This window comes from Oncorhynchus gorbuscha, linkage group LG14 (genome assembly GCF_021184085.1).
Source record: "Oncorhynchus gorbuscha isolate QuinsamMale2020 ecotype Even-year linkage group LG14, OgorEven_v1.0, whole genome shotgun sequence".
NCBI lineage: Eukaryota > Metazoa > Chordata > Actinopteri > Salmoniformes > Salmonidae > Oncorhynchus > Oncorhynchus gorbuscha.
This window is the reverse complement of record NC_060186.1, coordinates 13,127,010-13,145,596: the sequence shown is the minus strand read 5'-3', so window position 1 is coordinate 13,145,596 and position 18,587 is coordinate 13,127,010. Positions and strand designations below refer to the sequence as shown.

The 18,587-nt window shown below is 42.0% G+C and overlaps 1 protein-coding gene across 2 annotated transcripts in view; it reads left to right on the top strand.

Annotated features, from left to right (window-relative positions):
* The first annotated feature begins 5,456 nt into the window (after positions 1 to 5,456).
* Positions 5,457 to 18,587, top strand: part of LOC123994458 (PRKC apoptosis WT1 regulator protein-like) — an 84,291-nt gene continuing 71,160 nt past the window's right edge. For both annotated transcript variants that reach the window (XM_046297070.1, XM_046297069.1), the window contains exons 1-2: positions 5,457 to 5,618; positions 5,939 to 6,658. In XM_046297070.1, coding sequence (XP_046153026.1) covers positions 6,104 to 6,658 — 555 coding nt within the window. In that variant the 5' untranslated portion in view covers positions 5,457 to 5,618; positions 5,939 to 6,103. The remainder of the gene's footprint in view (positions 5,619 to 5,938; positions 6,659 to 18,587) is intronic.

Here is an 18,587-nt window from a genome sequence, read left to right as displayed (position 1 = left end):
ACAGTACAGTAGGGCGGTTGGGAACGGTGTTACATAACATTGGGAGTTGCCATTCCCACCCTCATACTCTCCGCTCCCTCTCACTGAGGTGTCAAACAGGGAGTCATTAACGTAGCCTTACTGCAGCAGACAAACCACATATTATTCAGACCAAAGCAAGTTCAGACAAGACAACACTACTTTTATGCAGCTAACCATATGAGCCTATTCTAGCCCTGTTTATACCTGGTTCAAACATGCAGCCTTTGTCCTGATCTTGTCCACATTCTGATTGTGCCCACATTATTAGTGTACAGTAGATGATTAAAAGACGTATTGTGATCTGACTGTGATCTAATCTTATACGTGTAAATAGACAAAATCAGGTCAAGATCAGGTGGACGAAGAATACATGCTAACGGCAGACATAAACAGGGCTATCGATTCATGCACACTCTGCCTACGATGGTATGATACATCTACTGATGCATCATCTGTAGCTGACATCCTGTTGGCTAAACCACAGTAGCAGCCAATCAGCAGAGGGATGTGCTGACTCAGTGGTACAGAACATGGAACATGTTGGCTAACTGTCCCACTTAGTCACCTACCACATCACACTCACCAGATGGCACCCCGCAGATGGCATGAGCAGCCGTTGGAGGGCACAGGAGGGGTAACGGACCTACACATACTGGACAGAGAGAGAGACAAATGGATCCATAGAGTCAGAATCCACATCACCAGAGGAGTACAGGCAGGGGACAAACCCTAAACCTGACTGGGGCCTTTGGTTCAGTAGAGAATTATCTGGTTCCCTAGTCGACTTCTTTACATGTAATTTGGGGTAGTCTCTCCTTTCTCTCTCTCTTTCTTCCTTCCCTCACTGCCTCTCTCTGTGAGTGAAGAAGTCTCACCCAGGGCTCTGTTGTCCGTCTATTCCTCACTTCCTTCCTGCCTCTGGCCAATCTTCTTCCAGAGGGCCAGTCAGCCATGCTGTACATGCTACTGAGAGGCATATGCCTTCTCCTCAGCTCTTTTGGTATGTCAAACACACTCACAAGACTTGTAAGGCATATGGTGTAGTCTGTGTTGTGCATCTGATTGTCCAGTCACTAACAGAAAGGAGACAATGACTCAGACCATAACATTAAGCATTACGACCCAAAATGGGTAAATAAGGGAACGTTATGTAGTGGTGAGGGATGATGCCGTTTGGTGAGAGTATCCCTTCAGAATGTGAATGTTTTCATAGAGTTAGTACAATATACACAGAGTGTACAAAACAATAAGAACACCTTCCTAAGACTGAGTTGCACAACCCAATAAGGGATCATAGCTTTAACCGGGTCAGTCTATGTCATGTTTTGTCCACTCGGTCCAAGTTTATATCCACAAAAAGCTCCAGTTGAAACTGAACAAGGGGAAATCATTTTCATTTTATAGGCCACCTCATGACTTTTAACGGAATACATAACTGTGGGATGGATAAAAAACTGTGAACATTATGTTATGTTTTGAGAATAAATTTGGGCTACTGGCTATGAAGATTTGACTGTTTGTCTGCTATCTGTATTTTTCTACAACTCCACCACAAATGTGCAGTCTGGGCTATGTGTAACATGGAGGAAAAAGTTATCTTGGCATTTATTTAAAATGACTGCTTTTACAGAAGGTCTTTAACCCACCAGAGAAAAGATGTAACACTATGAGATGTTCAGAAAGGGAGTTCACACACGTATCTTTCCCAGTGGAAATTCTTTATTGGAATGCTAAGTGGGGTTTGGTTGAAATAGGAGCACAGTTTGTGTTGGCATGGAGCGAGCTGCTGTGAGCGACAACAACTGTCCTCTCGTATTTCAGCTTCCCAAAAAGCAGACAGAAAAATGCTAAATATGCAGCAGTGTGACGTCAACCCTTAGATCAGCCACTATTTTTCGACAAAGGTGTCTAATTCCTTTCACCTAGGTACTTTTCTCCTTTATCTCCAATCGATCATGTCGGCACACGTACAATACTGTCTAATATATGTAGTTTACAAACAGTAGATTATTATATAGGCTATGTACAGGGGAGTTCAATTGCTAATGGATGACCTAGTTGTTGAGGAGTGTGTTTTGCTTCTTAAATTGCTCGTAGTATGTTCTTATTAAGTTTGATCAATTGTGTTCATGCAGGGCTCCCTTGGAAAAGAGGCCTTGGTCTCCATGCTAAAGGTAAAAAAGAAACTCCTTCAGCAGTAACCAACCCAGCGCAGCAGCACTGCTAAGCTATGAATGGTAATGACCACAGACTGAATAGCTAGGAATGTCAACCAGAGTTATTGCACTGGAGCTCTTCGTCCATCGCTACACCGCAACAGATGCAGCAGTATATTTCCTTAAACAGAGACCCATAAAGATGAGGACAGAATAAAATGTACATACAGTGGGGCAAAAAATGATTTAGTCAGCCACCAATTGTGCAAGTTCTCCCACTTAAAAAGATGAGAGAGGCCTGTAATTTTCATCATAGGTACACTTCAACTATGACAGACAAAATGAGAAGAAAAAAATCCAGAAAATCACATTGTAGGATTTTTAATGCATTTATTTGCAAATTATGGTGGAAAATAAGTATTTGGTCACCTACAAACAAGCAATATTTCTGGCTCTCGCAGACCTGTAACCTCTTCTTTAAGAGGCTCCTCTGTCCTCCACTCGTTACCTGTATTAATGGCACCTGTTTGAACTTGTTATCAGTATAAAAGACACCTGTCCACAACCTCAAACAGTCACACTCCAAACTCCACTATGGCCAAGACCAAAGAGCTGTCAAAGGACACCAGAAACAAAATTGTAGACCTGCACCAGGCTGGGAAGACTGAATCTGCAATAGTTAAGTAAGCAGCTTGGTTTGAAGAAATCAACTGTGGGAGCAATTATTAGGAAATGGAAGACATACAAGACCACTGATAATCTCCCTCGATCTGGGGCTCCACGCAAGATCTCACCCCGTGGGGTCAAACTGATCACAAAAACGGTGATCACGGACCTAGTGAATGACCTGCAGAGAGCTGGGACCAAAAGTAACAAAGCCTACCATCAGTAACACACTACGCCGCCAGGGACTCAAATCCTGCAGGGCCAGACGTGTCCCCCTTCTTAAGCCAGTACATGTCCAGGCCCGTCTGAAGTTTGCTAGAGAGCATTTGGATGATCCAGAAGAAGATTGGGAGAATGTCATATGGTCAGATGAAACCAAAATATAACTTTTTGGTAAAACCTCAACTCGTCGTGTTTGGAGGACAAAGAATGCTGAGTTGCATCCAAAGAACACCATACCTACTGTGAAGCATGGGGGTGGAAACATCATGCTTTGGGGCTGTTTTTCTGCAAAAGGACCAGGACGACTGATCCGTGTAAAGGAAAGAATGAATGGGGCCATGTATCGTAAGATTTTGAGTCAAAACCTCCTTCCATCAGCAAGGGCATTGAAGATGAAACGTGGCTGGGTCTTTCAGCATGACAATGATCCCAAACACACCGCCCGGGCAACAAAGGAGTTGCTTCTTAAGAAGCATTTCAAGGTCCTGGAGTGGCCTAGCCAGTCTCCAGATCTCAACCCCATAGAAAATCTTTGGAGGGAGTTGAAAGTCCGTGATGCCCAGCAACAGCCCCAAAACATCACTGCTCTAGAGGAGATCTGCATGGAGGAACGGGCCAAAATACCAGCAACAGTGTGTGAAAACCTTGTGAAGACTTACAGAAAACGTTTGACCTATGTCTTTGCCAACAAAGGGTATATAACAAAGTATTGAGAAACTTTTGTTATTGATCAAATACTTATTTTCCACCATAATTTGCAAATAAATTCATTAAAAATCCTACAATGTGATTTTCTGGATTTATTTTTCTAATTTTGTCTGTCATAGTTGAAGTGTACCTATGATGAAAATTACAGGCCTCTCATCTTTTTAAGTGGGAGAACTTGCACAATTGGTGGCTGACTAAATACTTTTTTTGCCCCACTGTAACTCCAGGAGATATGGCAGCTTCCAAAGCATGTTGCAAGAGAGCTGAAAATAAGCACCGACCGTATTCACATAATCACAGCTTGTTATGTGAATACAGTGGGTTCTTAGGTTCTGTTTGGTAATGATTGTAAAATATCTCAAACCTAACAACCTAATCAACCCAAAGAGAACCTACACTGTAAGCATCCACTGCCTTCACATAATTCATCCGGTGTGGTATGAATGGTAAAGATGTATTGGCTGCATACTGGCTGTTCGGTCAAGGTCACTGTCCTGTTTGAACCCGGCTAGGATATCTCTGAGTGAGTCTTCTCCCATTCATCCATATGGTTGTATTACAATCACTATGAATCAGCCTGGCACCCTCACTTAACCTGTGTCCATTTGGGTTATTTTCAACCAGCTCTTATGGGAAGTGTGGAAACAACTATGCACTTACATCATGACCCTCACACATAGCCATATAGTGTGGTTGTGGGTTGGTATGCCTGTTTTGTTATTGAGAGATGAATAATGTTCACCTCTGAAGCGCTCTGGGGGTGGGTGACTCATCCAACGCCTTAGGGAGGATTTCTGTGGGATCTGCGTGGTAGCATCAACAACAAACTGCCCATAGCAGAGGAAGCTGGTGGGAGGAGCTATAAGAGGATGGGCTCTTTGTAATGGCTGGAATGGAATTAATGGAAAGGTACAGTGCCTTGCGAAAGTATTCGGCCCCCTTGAACTTTGCGACCTTTTGCCACATTTCAGACTTCAAACATAAAGATATAAAACTGTATTTTTTTGTGAAGAATCAACAACAAGTGGGACACAATCATGAAGTGGAACGACATTTATTGGATATTTCAAACTTTTTTAACATATCAAAAACTGAAAAATTGGGCGTGCAAAATTATTCAGCCCCTTTACTTTCAGTGCAGCAAACTCTCTCCAGAAGTTCAGTGAGGATCTCTGATTTTCAGTTTTTGATTTGTTAAAAAAGATTGATATATCCAATAAATGTCATTCCACTTCATGATTGTGTCCCACTTGTTGTTGATTCTTCACAAAAAAAATACAGTTTTATATCTTTATGTTTGAAGCCTGAAATGTGGCAAAAGGTTGCAAAGTTCAAGGGGGGCGAATACTTTCGCAAGGCACTGTATCAAACCACATGTTTGACTCTTTTCCATGAATTCTATCCAACCATTACAGTGAACCCATCCTCCTATAGCTCCTCCCACCAGCCTCCACTAAAACAGCCTATAGGTTAAGAAGAATATAAACTATATAGTCTATGATTAGGCTGAGACATTTTTATTTTGGTTTATTTCCCCCCTGTAGCCTAGATGCTGTAAAACAAAAAAATAAACATTCAGTTGGAAAATAGGGATTAAAGAAAGGTGTTTAGACACAGCAAGTACAACCCAAACATTTTTAATAACAGAACAGGCTCCAACCGTTTTATTTCGTATGCATTCGTGAGTCTTCGTATGGGTTCGGAAAAGCCAAGTAGAGGGGGCTGAGTCCGAGCCGCACTGATAACTAGGTTGCATGTGACTAATCGAGTTTGCCAGTGAAGTAGGCTACAATTCATTCCTACGGAATGTTCACCTGAGAGAGCGAAAGCACTGCAAAATAACAGGTGAGTCTTCTTAGAAACGCATGTCACTGTTGCAATTGTTCACTAAATGAGTCATGTTATTTCCAATAAGTTACTTTAACATTTTTTGCGGATAAAATAACTTTAAAGAATTATCGTGTCTATCTACTGTAGCACAAACTTTGCTATGAGTTGTTTATAGTTCAAACCCCTGTTTGTTTATGGGAAGGCTAGTTTGTGAAAACAACTTGATACACGTCTAATGTGATTAACTTTACACACGGATAGTAATTCTGAAGTGAGGTAGTTTCATTGAAGTTTGAACCAAATAACACTAACCGTGATTCTCCATTACCTTTTAGACCGAATCGTTTTGAGAAATGTCGTGTCATTAGAAGCGAAGGACGATTGCACCGTAACCTGACTTAAAAACGGAAATTACAAATTCCCTGCTGAAGGAGCGTAGTTTACAAACGTAGTAAAGCCACTGGTGAAAACCCCATACATACAAAACGAAAAAAAGGAACATGGCAACGGGTGGATTTAAACCAAATGCACAGACAGACTTTCTGGAGGAATGGAAGGCTAAACGGGAGAAAATGAGGGCAAAAATGCTCGGGGACATCGCTGCGGCCACCGGCGCGTGCACTGGTGGTATTGCCACTGCGTCCCTGGGGAGCCACAGCAACAAAAGTGAGATGCGCAATGCTACCTCGAGCACCGAACTTAACAACAACGGCAACCCGGACCGCGGGACATCATACCCCATGGCTCGCTCATCATCCTCCTCAGCCTTGAAGAGACCTGACGATGACCCACACCCGACACCAGCCGTCAGAGGAGCGGATACACCGGGGAGTAACCTGAAGAAGACGCCGGAGAAAGTGCCCTGCACCCCACAAGAGTCCAGCCCGACTGCATGCAATGACCATGGCAGTGACAAGGAGAGCCCCTCACCCAGTAAAGGCAAAGAGAAGAAAAACAGTGGTCCAAGCGCCAGGAAGGGGAAAGGACAGATAGAGAAGAGAAAGCTGAGGGAGAAGCGCAGATCAACAGGTGTTGTCAGCATGCCGTCCACCGAGGTGAGTCCAAGCTGTCTAACTTTCATTTGTTTACAAATCATCGCCTAGTTAATTAGCATGACGCATGGTGTTGGATGAGACCGTTTACACTCTGTACTGGCAACCTGTAGGCCTATGCAACAACAACAAAAAAGTTATGAAAAGACGGCATAAAAGTTGGACTTCTGTCTCTTTGGTCGCGTCATTATCATTATGAAACGAACATTTCAATGTACCAAATGGGTTGGATATTTGTGGGGAAATAGTTTGAAACAGAGTAGCTTTAATGACCAATGAGAAGTTATCAAATGGGGTTCTAAAAACGTTCTTCTGACCTTCAAAAGCCCACATAAACATGTCTGTTCCGGTGGAGTGTTTATGAAGACCTTCTGTCAAGCACAGACATGAAAAAAGTCTCCATGAGTATGCTGAAAATGTGCAGAGGGCGCAGTATCGTTGTTATTGCACTTAAATCATGTCACAGTCTGGCCGCAGGGACATTGATGAAAGCTTGACCGCTAAGAACTTCCACCATCAGGGGAATAATGTTTATACAGTGCCTTCAGAAAGTATTCGCATCCCTTGACTTTTCCCACATTTTGTTGTGTTACAGCCTGAATTTAAAATGGATTTTGTGTCACTGGCCTACAAACATTTTTATGTTTTTAGAAATGTTTACAAATTCATAAAAAATGAAAAGCTGAATTGTCTTGAGTCTAAGTATTCAACACCGTTGTTATGGCAAGCCTAAATAAGGAAACAAATGTGCTTAACAAGTCACATATTAAGTTGCATGGACTCACTCTGTGTGCAATAATGGTGGTTAACATGATTTTCGAATGAGTACCTCATCTCTGTTCCCCGCACTTAATAATAATATAATATATGCCATTTAGCAGACGCTTTTATCCAAAGCGACTTACAATTACCTGTAAGGTCCCTCAATTCAGCTGTCAATTTCAAACACAGATTCAATCCAATTTCTCGCAATGAAGGGCACTTATTGGTAGATAGATTAAAAAAGCAGCCATTGAATATCCCTTTGACCATGGTGAAGTTATTAATTACAGTTTTGATAGTGTATCAATACTAGAGGTCGACTGATTATGATTTTTCAACGCCGATACCGATTATTGGAGGACCAAAAAAAGCTGATGCCAATATGTGTGTATGTCTCTCTCTCTCTCTGTATATATATATATAACGATGACAATTACAACAATACTGAATGAACACTTAGTGGGGCAAAAAAAGTATTTAGTCAGCCACCAATTGTGCAAGTTCTCCCACTTAAAAAGATGAGAGAGGCCTGTAATTTTCATCATATGTACACTTCAACTATGACAGACAAAATGATGAAAAAAAATCCAGAAAATCACATTGTAGGATTTTTAATGAATTTATTTGCAAATTGGGAAGTTTTAGGTTGTAGTTATTATAGGACTATTTCTCTCTATACCATTTGTAATTTCATATACCTTTGACTATTGGATGTTCTAATAGGTACTTTAGTATTGTCAGCCTAATCTCAGGAGTGCAATGCTTGAAGCACAGCGAAGAGCTGTTGGCAAAAGTGCTGTTTGAGTGAATGCATACGAGCCTGCTGCTGCCTACCACCGCTCAGTCAGCCTGCTCTATCAAATCGTAGACTTAATTTTAAGATAATAACACACAGAAATACGAGCCTTAGGCCATTAACATGGTCAAATCCGGAAACTATCATTTTGAAAACAAAATGTTTATTCTTTCAGTGAAATACGGAACTGTTATTTATTTTATCCAACGGGTGGCATCCCTAAATCTAAATACTGCTGTTACATTGCACAACCTTCAATGTTATGTCATAATTAGGAAGAAATGGTCTTCACACAGTTCGCAACGAGCCAGGCGGCCCAAACTGCTGCATATACCCTGACTCTGCTTGCAAAGAACGCAAGAGAAGTGACACAATTTCCCTAGTTAAAAGAAATTAATGTTAGCAGGCAATATTAACTAAATATGCATGTTTAAAAATATATACTTCTGTATTGATGTTTATTGTTAGTTGCAATGACAGTGCTTTTTTCGCGAATGCGTTTTTTAAATCACCCGTTTGGCGAAGTAGGCTGTGATTCAATGATAAATTAACAGGCACCGATCGATGATATGCAACGCAGGACAAGGTAGATAACTACACATGGTTGATGATATTACTAGTTTAACTAGTGATTTATGTTAAGATTGATAGTTTTTTATAAGATACGTTTAATGCTAGCTAGCACCTTACCTTGGCTCCTTGCTGCACTCGCATAACAGGTAGTCAGCCTGCCACGCAGTCTCCTCGTGGAGTGCAATGTAATAGGCCATAATCGGTGGCCAAAAATGCAGATTACCGATTATGAAAACTTGAAATTGTTTCTAATTAATTGGCCATTCTGATTAATCGGTCGACCTCTAATCAATACACCTAGTCATTACAAAGATACAGGCATCCTTCCTAACTCAGTTGCTGGAGAGGAAGGAAACAACTCAGGGATTTCACCATGAAGCCAATGGTGACTTTAAAACCATTAGAGTTTAATGGCTGTGATAGGAGAACTGATGATTGCTCAACAACGTTGTAGTTACTCCACAATACTAACTTAAATGGTGGAGTGAAAAGGATGCCTGTACAGAATACAAATGTTACAAAACATGAATCCTGTTTGCAGTAAGGCACTAAAGTACAAAGGCAAAAAAGTGGCAAAGAAATTAACTTTAATTCCTCAATACAAAGTGTTATGTTTAGTCCAAATCCAACTCAACATATCACTGAGTACCACTCTTCATATTTTCAAGTATGGTGGTGGCTGCATCATGTTATGAGTATGCTTGTCATCGGCAAGGACTCCAGAGTTTTATAGGATAAAAATAAACAGAATAGCGCTAAGCACAGGCAAAATCTTAGAGGAAAACCTGGTTCCGTCTGCTTTCCAACAGGCACTGGGAGACAAGTTTACCTTTCAGCAGGACAATAACCTAAAACACAAGGACAAATATTCACTGGTGTTGCTTACCAAGATGACATTGAAAGTACCTGAGTGGCCTAGTTGCAGTTTTGACTTAAATCAACTTGAAAATCTATAGCGAGATTTGACAGAGTTTGAAGAATTAAAAAAGAATATGTGCAAATATTGTACAATCCAGGTGTGCAAAGCTCTTGGAGACTTACCCGGAAAGACTCACAGCTGTAAGGTGAAGGTGATTTATAACAGGTTGATTCAGGGGTGTGAATACTTAAGTAAATTAGATATTTCATTGTCAATAAATTAGCACAAATTTGAAACATGTTATGTTCACCTTGTCATTAAGGGTTATTGTGTGTAGATGGTTGAGCAAAAAATGTGATGTAATTAATTTAGCATGTAGGCTAAAACAACAAAATGTGGAATAGGTCAAAGGGTATGAATACTTTCTGAAGGCGCTGTATAATGGGCATGTTTTATGACATTGACACTGGCTCTGTGCCTTGAAGCCACAGAGTGTAGTCTACATATTAGTAGGGGTCTGGCTTTTCTGACAGCTGCCCACACCCAGAGCATGCCAGTCAAGGAGTTTGAGAGGCTGGTCAGAAGCCAAGCCGTAAAGCTAGGTTTCATCTCCACAGATCATGCCAAACTATGTGCCACCATGCCCCATGCAACATCATTGCCTGTGTTTGTGTATTTCCCATGGTAAATCTAAATCCTGACATGGCGATCACTGTATGATTTGGACCCTCTTCACACAAGGCCTCTCGTGTTATGAAATTGATTGAATAGGTACGCTGGGGCATAATCAGCCTGCATGTTCTGTGGGGCACAATAGCTGTTGAGGGGGTTTCAGAGCAATAAGGAACCCAATCGCACCACTCTCCCTATGAATAGCTGATAATGGCTTCACGGTTAACCGAAGCAAACACTGGCTCTTCTGTGGCGTGTCAATCAGGACCACCTCCTGCATTCCAGGAAGGTGTCTCGTTTCAGCCTCCCTGTCCATCTCACCCTCTTTGGCGGAGAATGGTATGTGTCTACTGGCTGTTGGGGACCTCTGACCCGCTTAACAAATGCTTACTAAACAACGGAATACTGCTTAAGTGATGTGTGTGTTTTGAAGATAACGCTATCTGAGTGAGTACTCACCTTCCCTGAGATATTTGCTCGCTCTCCTTTTCTTTCTCTCTTTAGGTGTTGTGTCCCGTTTCCTGTTGGCATCACCGTGGCTTAGGCCTAGTTGATGAGCCTCATTGTCTGGGGACATCTGTGTTTTATGACCAGCAGTATGTTTATAAGGCTCTGCTTGGAGAGTTTCTTTCACTCAGGAGTATGAACTTTGTTTCATGTGTTGGGCTGGATCTCTTTGATAAAGGCTGCTGCTGTTGTGTCTGGAAGACCCAGGGCTGTTCGTCAGTGCAACTGTGAACAGGCTGTGTGATAGGGCAGGCTACATATTGGTGCCAATTAGCACTGGGCCATTCCATGGTAATGGAAAATATTGAGACTCACATTTTAAAGTGAAAACTGTATACCAAAAAAAAAGCATTGATTTCAAAGTTTAACAAATCATACAACTCTATGCACGAGGACTACTTTTAACATTTTCCACAGGAAATTTAGCAGAAACACATTCACAGGAAGAACTGTGCAGATGCAAAGTTTGGTAACGGAATAAAACTGAGGGAGATTGTACCGTAATTCTGTTGGTAAAATTTGCATCTGCACTGTTTCCAGTAAATGCTTATTTATTTTCTGTGTAAATTGTTCCAAGTAGTCATTGTGCATTCAGTTGTATGGTTTGTTAAACTTTGAAATCAGTAGTTTTTGTTTACATTTAAAAATGAGTCTCAGCGTAATTCCGTTACTGTGGTCATGGGTAGCTTAGCGATTTAAGAGCGCTGATCCAGGAACCAAAATGTGACTGGTTCAAATCTCAGAGCCGACTTGGTAAAAAAATCTCTCTTTGGTCCGTTGAACAAGGCACTCAACACTAATTCTGCTAAATGACTAAAATGTCAAACGTAAAAAGGGTCGGGCCGCAGGGTATAGCCGAGGGGATTTCTCAGAGCTTCTTCCTGGTTGCTGTTGAATCACTTGTGTAGTTTATGCAGATCTGTCATGAGCTAAGAGGAGTGTGTGTTTACCTGTACATAATCATGCTGATGTCTTTCACTCCACGGACAAAGCAATGTGATTATAACATTTATTTTCCTATGTGAATCTGCTTCAACAAAGTGCCCATTGGTAGATAAAGCCACAGCTCCAGCCTGATTGGTTGGATTATCATTGTCATTTTGAGCTCAAACGCAACAGTTTTGTTTAGGATCATATCTAGCTCTGGATATATGCACAACAGTCTCTCCAGGTGAGTGAGTTGAGTTTTCTCTGCAGACAGACCGAAAAGTTATTTCAAAGCAGTCATGCTACAATTACACCATCGAAACATCTTTAAACGCTCTTGAGTGACATACCATCATGTTGAAAGTTTTTCTTCAGCATATCTTGCTATTGTTGTGCTTAAAGTAACAGTGCTGTCAGTGAGGGATAAAGCAGAAAATCTTGAGTATATGGTATGTTGTGAGTCAGAGTTTTGCCCTGTAACTTCATGAACTCCCCCCTTGACCTGTACTGAAGCTCTGGGGAATGTAACATGGATGTGATAAAGTGGCCTGGTTCTAGTTCATATTTTTTGCTTTCAAAACCGTTTCTGGTCAAGCCAATCTGACTCTCACAACCAGAAGCTGTGGCATTCAGACGTCAGACGTTTGGACACACCTACTCATTCAAGGGTTTTTCTTTATTTGTACTATTTTCTACGTTGCAGAATAATAGTGAAGACATCAGAACTATGAAATAACACATGGAATCATGTAGAAACCGAGAAAGTGTTAAACAAATCAAAATATCTGTGAGGGGGTACAGGTTAGTTGAGGTAATTGGTACATGTAGGTGGGGGGGGTGGAGTGACTATGCATAAATAATAAACAGCGAGTAGCAGCAGTGTACAAAAGGGAGGGGGGGAGGTGTCAATGTGAATTGTCCGGTGGCGATTTGATTAATTGTTCAGCAGAGCTATGGCTTGGGGGTAGAAGCTGTTGAGGAGCCTTTTGGTTAAATCAGATCACACATTCCAGTGCTGCTACACTCCTCTGCCTGTCCTCTGGGAGCTGTATACGTTTTTGCTCCACTACTTCCGTACCTTATGCTGGGGCTGTGGTACTTTCTCTCATCCATCTGTGTTCAGTTTCCACCTCTAAAGATACCTCTCTTCCTGCTGTAGTACGATCATAAGTTATTCTGTTCTAAAGGCCTCCCATGGACTGCAGTTCTCAATGGAGTTGTCATTCACGTCTTTGAAAGCAATGGCCAGGGAACGTTTTGAGTATCAGTGCAATAGGGTGTTATTTAATTGTACGGTAATTAGGTCAAATGTAAAGCTTTCTATACGTCTGTTCTCAAGGAATGTAAGTGTGCCATTGGGTGGAGCCTGTTGTACTCGCTCCTAAAACCTTTCCCAAACAAGGTCACATCATCACTGGAAATACCATAGGGATTGGATCATGGGCTTGGATAAGCAAGGAATTATTTTGGCAGGGTTTTGGGTTGTTGGTGGAACAAAATGAATTTGTGAAGTTATGTTCTTTAATCCAAAGAGTGTTTCTTATATACCCAGACTCCTTTGCCAGCTATGTGAGTTTACAAGAACATTTGACAGGTTGACTAATTAGCAGGAGTTGTTGATTTGTTTACGGGGATATCTTTCGCAAAATAAGTTTTAAGGGGGGTGGGACTAATAGAAAAGTTCCAATAGAGCTGTGTGGTGAAAGTTGGGGGAATTCCACAGGAAGTTGTAGAGGAGGAAGAATGTGCAACTACTGTTTGCCTTGTTCCATGACATGGTTACCAGGTAGGCCCCTAATAAACGGGGCACCCAATGGTCTCTCAGCACCTCATAAAACACCCTGCTCCCACTAATGGGCTGTGGCACAGGGTTTTATGTATGTTTTTGGAACGTTGCATAAGCGACAGCTCTCATTAATGTGCCCTCTGACTAGGTGAGGCCCAGTGAATAGCCGTCCATTACCCTGTCAGGTTTAATCATATCACTTAAACAGACCAAGGGTATGTGAAACCTGGAGCCTTCAATCAGAATACAGTAGTGGCCTCTGCTTACTCCCCAGATAGTCTTTGCTTGTCACAGGTTAATGAGCTCACTTTCTGGCAAGGAATCCAGTTTTAAATGTTTTGTGACAAAACATGATCACATGAGTATTTTTACAATGTATGCATTTCAGCAGGCCTGACAAGAAAATAGCCTGCCTAATTTGGACTCCTGTTCCGAATGTGTAGGTTTGTAGAGTGTTCTGTTCTAACTCAGGCCATAGATTTCTCTGCTGTAATTGGGTCAGTGCTCTTTAGTTAAGAGGCTATAGGAGCTCCATGTGGTAGATTATCATTGTCCAAAAAAGAATGCTCCCCTGCGCTGCCCTTCTCTCCAAGAATGCAAACCTGATTGCCCAGGGTCAATGGGTATTGATGTCTTGAGCATGTGCCTGGTGAATGAGTAACAACCCCCCCCCCCCCCCAGCCTTTAGCACAACGGAACCAGACCCTATGAATCTACCTTTTACAGAGACCCCTGTTTGCACATTTTGTTTACGTGAGAAATGACATGCTCCTCTGTCACTGCTTGGATGACGCAGTGGCTGTCTGAGGGGCCAATCATTAACTCACAATCAAAACCAGGACCTTTCAGCGACATGGGAGACTTGTTGGTTACTTAATAAGGTGTTGTTGAGGTTAATGTCCGACTGTGTTGTGAAATGTGACTGAAGGATGGGTCAACTGTTCGAATAGTAAATCCTAACGTGACTGATCTTCCCTCTTGGTGTGTGGTTGACCAATACTTTAAACTATTTGTTTGTACCAAATTGTTTGTGTCCAATTCCCTGTGAGGCACTTCAGGATTTACTCTAAGACCTAGAGTAAAATGCCAATGCCTTCTCCTTTGAACTAAATGGGTATTTCTAAGTCGTTGTCTCCCCTCATAGAGGTTAACACCTTCATGATCCAGTAGCAGATGTGGAGACAGTGATTTTCCTTTCATCTGTCATATGTTTAGGCTTAAGTTTTCCTTTTTCCATACCTGTTCCCTCCGATACCAGCCATCACGCTAATAGTATTAACATGAACTGTTGCATGTTATTGTAAGTGAAATGTCCTGCCCCTGAAATCTGATAATAGCTTATGGTTTCACACGGATAAATGGGGTAGTGGTTTTCATGCCTCCCCTTTGGAAACTGCCACTTAGAACCCCCACTGTGTTCTTGTGGAAGCTTGGGCTGCCACATTCAACTGCTGCATGCAGAGATCCCATAGAGAGATTCAGTGGATTGGGATTTGTCTGCTGATCACAGCTACTGTCAATCTGTGTGTGTGTGTGTGTGTGTGTGTGTGTGTGTGTGTGTGTGTGTGTGTGTGTGTGTGTGTGTGTGTGTGTGTGCGCTCCTGCATAAATGTAACTTGTTTGTTGGACATTCCTGTGTGCTTGGCAGCAGTGGGGGATTTGTGAGTCAGCTGTAATCAGGCCACTGCATGATTAGGCATTCAGGAGAACTGTATGTTTGGATTCATTACAGTAGAACAGAATAGTATGCTGCTGCTACCTCTGTTTCTTTCTCTCCTCTTTCTATGGGCACGGAAAGAGTTGTTTTGGAGTGTTATTCTTCGTAAAACCCTTCGCTTCATTTTTATGGATGAGCTCTTATAGATGCTATGTCCACATACAGTGTCTCTAAAAGAGTTCCGGAACGTTATGTTGGTACTGCACACACAGCTAGAGAGATCCAGCACCACCACAGGCCAATGGGTTCTCTCTCCTCCCATTATGGCACCATGGTTCCCTGTCAGACTTTGTCCCCTGATAAGCGTCAGCAGAAGTAGGCTACGGTATCAGACACGGCAGCATAACAATCTAGCTAACCAAGGTGATGAATAATAAACATGCAAGTCATACTTCTGGGCTATTTTCATTCTGCTTCACCGCGTGGATAAGTGGGAGAGAGTCTTCTGGGTGTCATAGCAGCACCTAGCAGAGTGTAGGAATACGGTTGGTTGGTGATCTACAGGTGGAGGCGGTCAGGAGTGTTTGACATTCCACTGTGTGCTGCTGGGAGGACTGTGGGGGATGGGGGTCTTAAGCCTAGCTCTCAGTCTTTAAAAACACATTCACTTTACATGCATACCTGAGGAGGCTTAAGTTGATTTGTTGGAAGCTGGCGAAATGGGAGGGATTCATAATGCTTTGAAGAAATCGAATATTCTAACTGTTGACGTGTATGTTGTTAGTGTGGCTCATCTTGTTGATTTATGGAAAATACAGCCAGGCAGGCTCACATCAAAAGAGGAACCAAATTAAAAAGTGGTTCAGGAAAACAGCTTGAGAATGTAGCTGATAAACACTCTAAATCAAATTAAAATGTGGGTTCAAAGTGCTGTGGATATAAAGCCTTGATCTTTAAGTTGTTGAACCAAACAAATATGAATGAATGTGTTGTAGAGGATGAAAGTAACCACATGCCATCATACCCCTGGCTTTAAATCTAGAACCTCATTCTGTTTGTGTTTGAGTGTGTCCTTCCCCTACTGATCCTGTTGTGGGTAGAAGGAGGGTCAACTTGGCTGTGTTGAACTGATGCATTACTGGAACACATCCCACAATGTCCACAACAGACCAGTGATTGGCTGCTACTGGCAGCATACCTACCTTCCACCAACCCATGTGACCCACGTATGCGTTCCCAGGGGGCTGAGATGGGCTTCCAACCAACACCCCAACCTCACATCTTTCCTCGCTTCCAGCAGGCCTCTGGGGCACTGGAATGCTGTCCAAATCCCAGTTTGTATTTTTGTGCTGGAAGCCTTAAAGACTCTGTTATGTGGATCATGCCAGCCATGTGCTAGGGTCCGGAGGAAAGCTTGGTTTCCTCCCTGAGGCTGCTAAGAGGCACGAGGTGTACAAGGCCCAAAGACAACAGAGACACGGAGCAGAACAACATGATTGGTAGTCACTCCATTGTTCCAGACCATTTGCTCCTGCTTACACCCCTCATTGCTTACACCCCTCAGTGCCATCCCGTCTTAGAGAACGTTTGTGCGTTCTGTAACGCCCACGGTGACGATTAACCCAGCCAAAGGTTCAATTCTTCTGCTATCAGAAGATATTGCTTGGTATTGTACCCGATGTCCTTATGTGACATGTGGCCTGGCATGAAAAGTAGACACGGTGCTCTTTAATCACATTGGCAGATGCATCAACAAACCCTGTGTCAGTGTCCCCAACCCAGAGCTGAGGAATCTTGACAATATGGATACGCGCTGTCAATAGGCATACTTTCCTCATCACACGTCCTATCAAAACAGAGCGTCCACGTAGCTACAGTATCTAGGGTCATTCTGTTTACTCAAGGCAGGTGTCTTGGCATTTTACAAGCTGTCAAGTGTATGGGTGGTGAGCCTCTCGTTATCATTGATAATCATAGCCGTTATGAAGAGGTGTTGGCATGCATGGTATCTTTCCTCAAATTGAAAGCTCGGCGAGGAGCCGTTGTCCAAGACCACAGTGACCTGCCCACCATCGCAGTTTAAACTAAACAAAGTAGCACTTCTTTGGCCTCCCCAAACATATTTGAAATGTATTTTCACTGTAGGGGATTTCCTTCAAAGGATGAATGAGCTCCAACATGTTAAGTTCATCGAAGCATATCAAATTGGGTGCCAAGTGAATAAAGGCACAATCATTTTCCATCTTAAAAATTAGACATAAGTAAAGGCTTTAATTTCTGGGTAAACCGATGGAAAAGGGGTCTTAGAAACCAGAAAAAGTCTTAAACGGTATGAGAAATGCATCAAAAAGCAATGTTGACGTAAAGACTCCTTTCAAATAATATCAACACTTTATATTTAGTATTTGTTTTAAATTGTTAAGCTGCTTCTGTAAATTAAGAAATATTACCTTGTAATTCCATTGCCAAAAACATCTAAGATATTTTCTAATTTCTCTCCCTCATGAGAAACGGAGTATAATGAAAGTTCATAGAAGTAACAAGTAATGGTAGACCTACCAATTAATTAGTGATTTGACTTTTATCATTCAAGTGATTAAAACTCCTAATTCCGTTAGCAAATTGTTAGTTTTCACTTGTTAGCATTACCAAACTAATTGCGAAGACTGGCAAATCCAGCTCAAAAAGTTATACAAGCTTGGCGGAGTAGCTACCGAATGTCATTTTTGGTGAATGTAGACCATTTACAAGCGAGAGAAATGAAGCACATGTACAATGTTGTGATACATATTTTTCTGAAGGAAGAGCAGCATGTCTACACAGAAGAACGGAGCAGAAGAAAAACTCTAGTGGGAAGCACAGCGGGGGAAGAAACTCATTCGGACCTCTTTGAATTCTGGCAGAAGTGAATTGCATACAAGTGTAACTTCTTCACCTCATGTGCACCGCACAACAGAGACTTGCCAATAGATATGAAACGCTATGGACTCTCCAGATCCTCGCCTTCTCCCGTTGTGCAATTTACAAACATACACGTGACTGGCTCAACTGGTCTGGGGAACTACGGTAAGCTTCATAATGTAAACTAATGTGATGGGTGAAATGAAGAAAGCAATCTGATTTTATCTCCTAACATATTGCAGTTGACTGCAAGTATTAACTTAAAAAGTAGCTACAAATATTCACATTTATTGAAAAACGTCAAATAAATTGACGGTATAGAGAACATCCTGTGTCTTTTTCCAAATTCCCCAGTATATGGTATACCACCCAAGCCTAGTACAGATCAGGGATCCATTACCAGGTGTAAATCTACTTCCTTTACAGTAGGTCAATAACCTAAACAATTGTTTTGAAACTGAAGGTGGGATGTCATAGCTGGTCACCGCATTG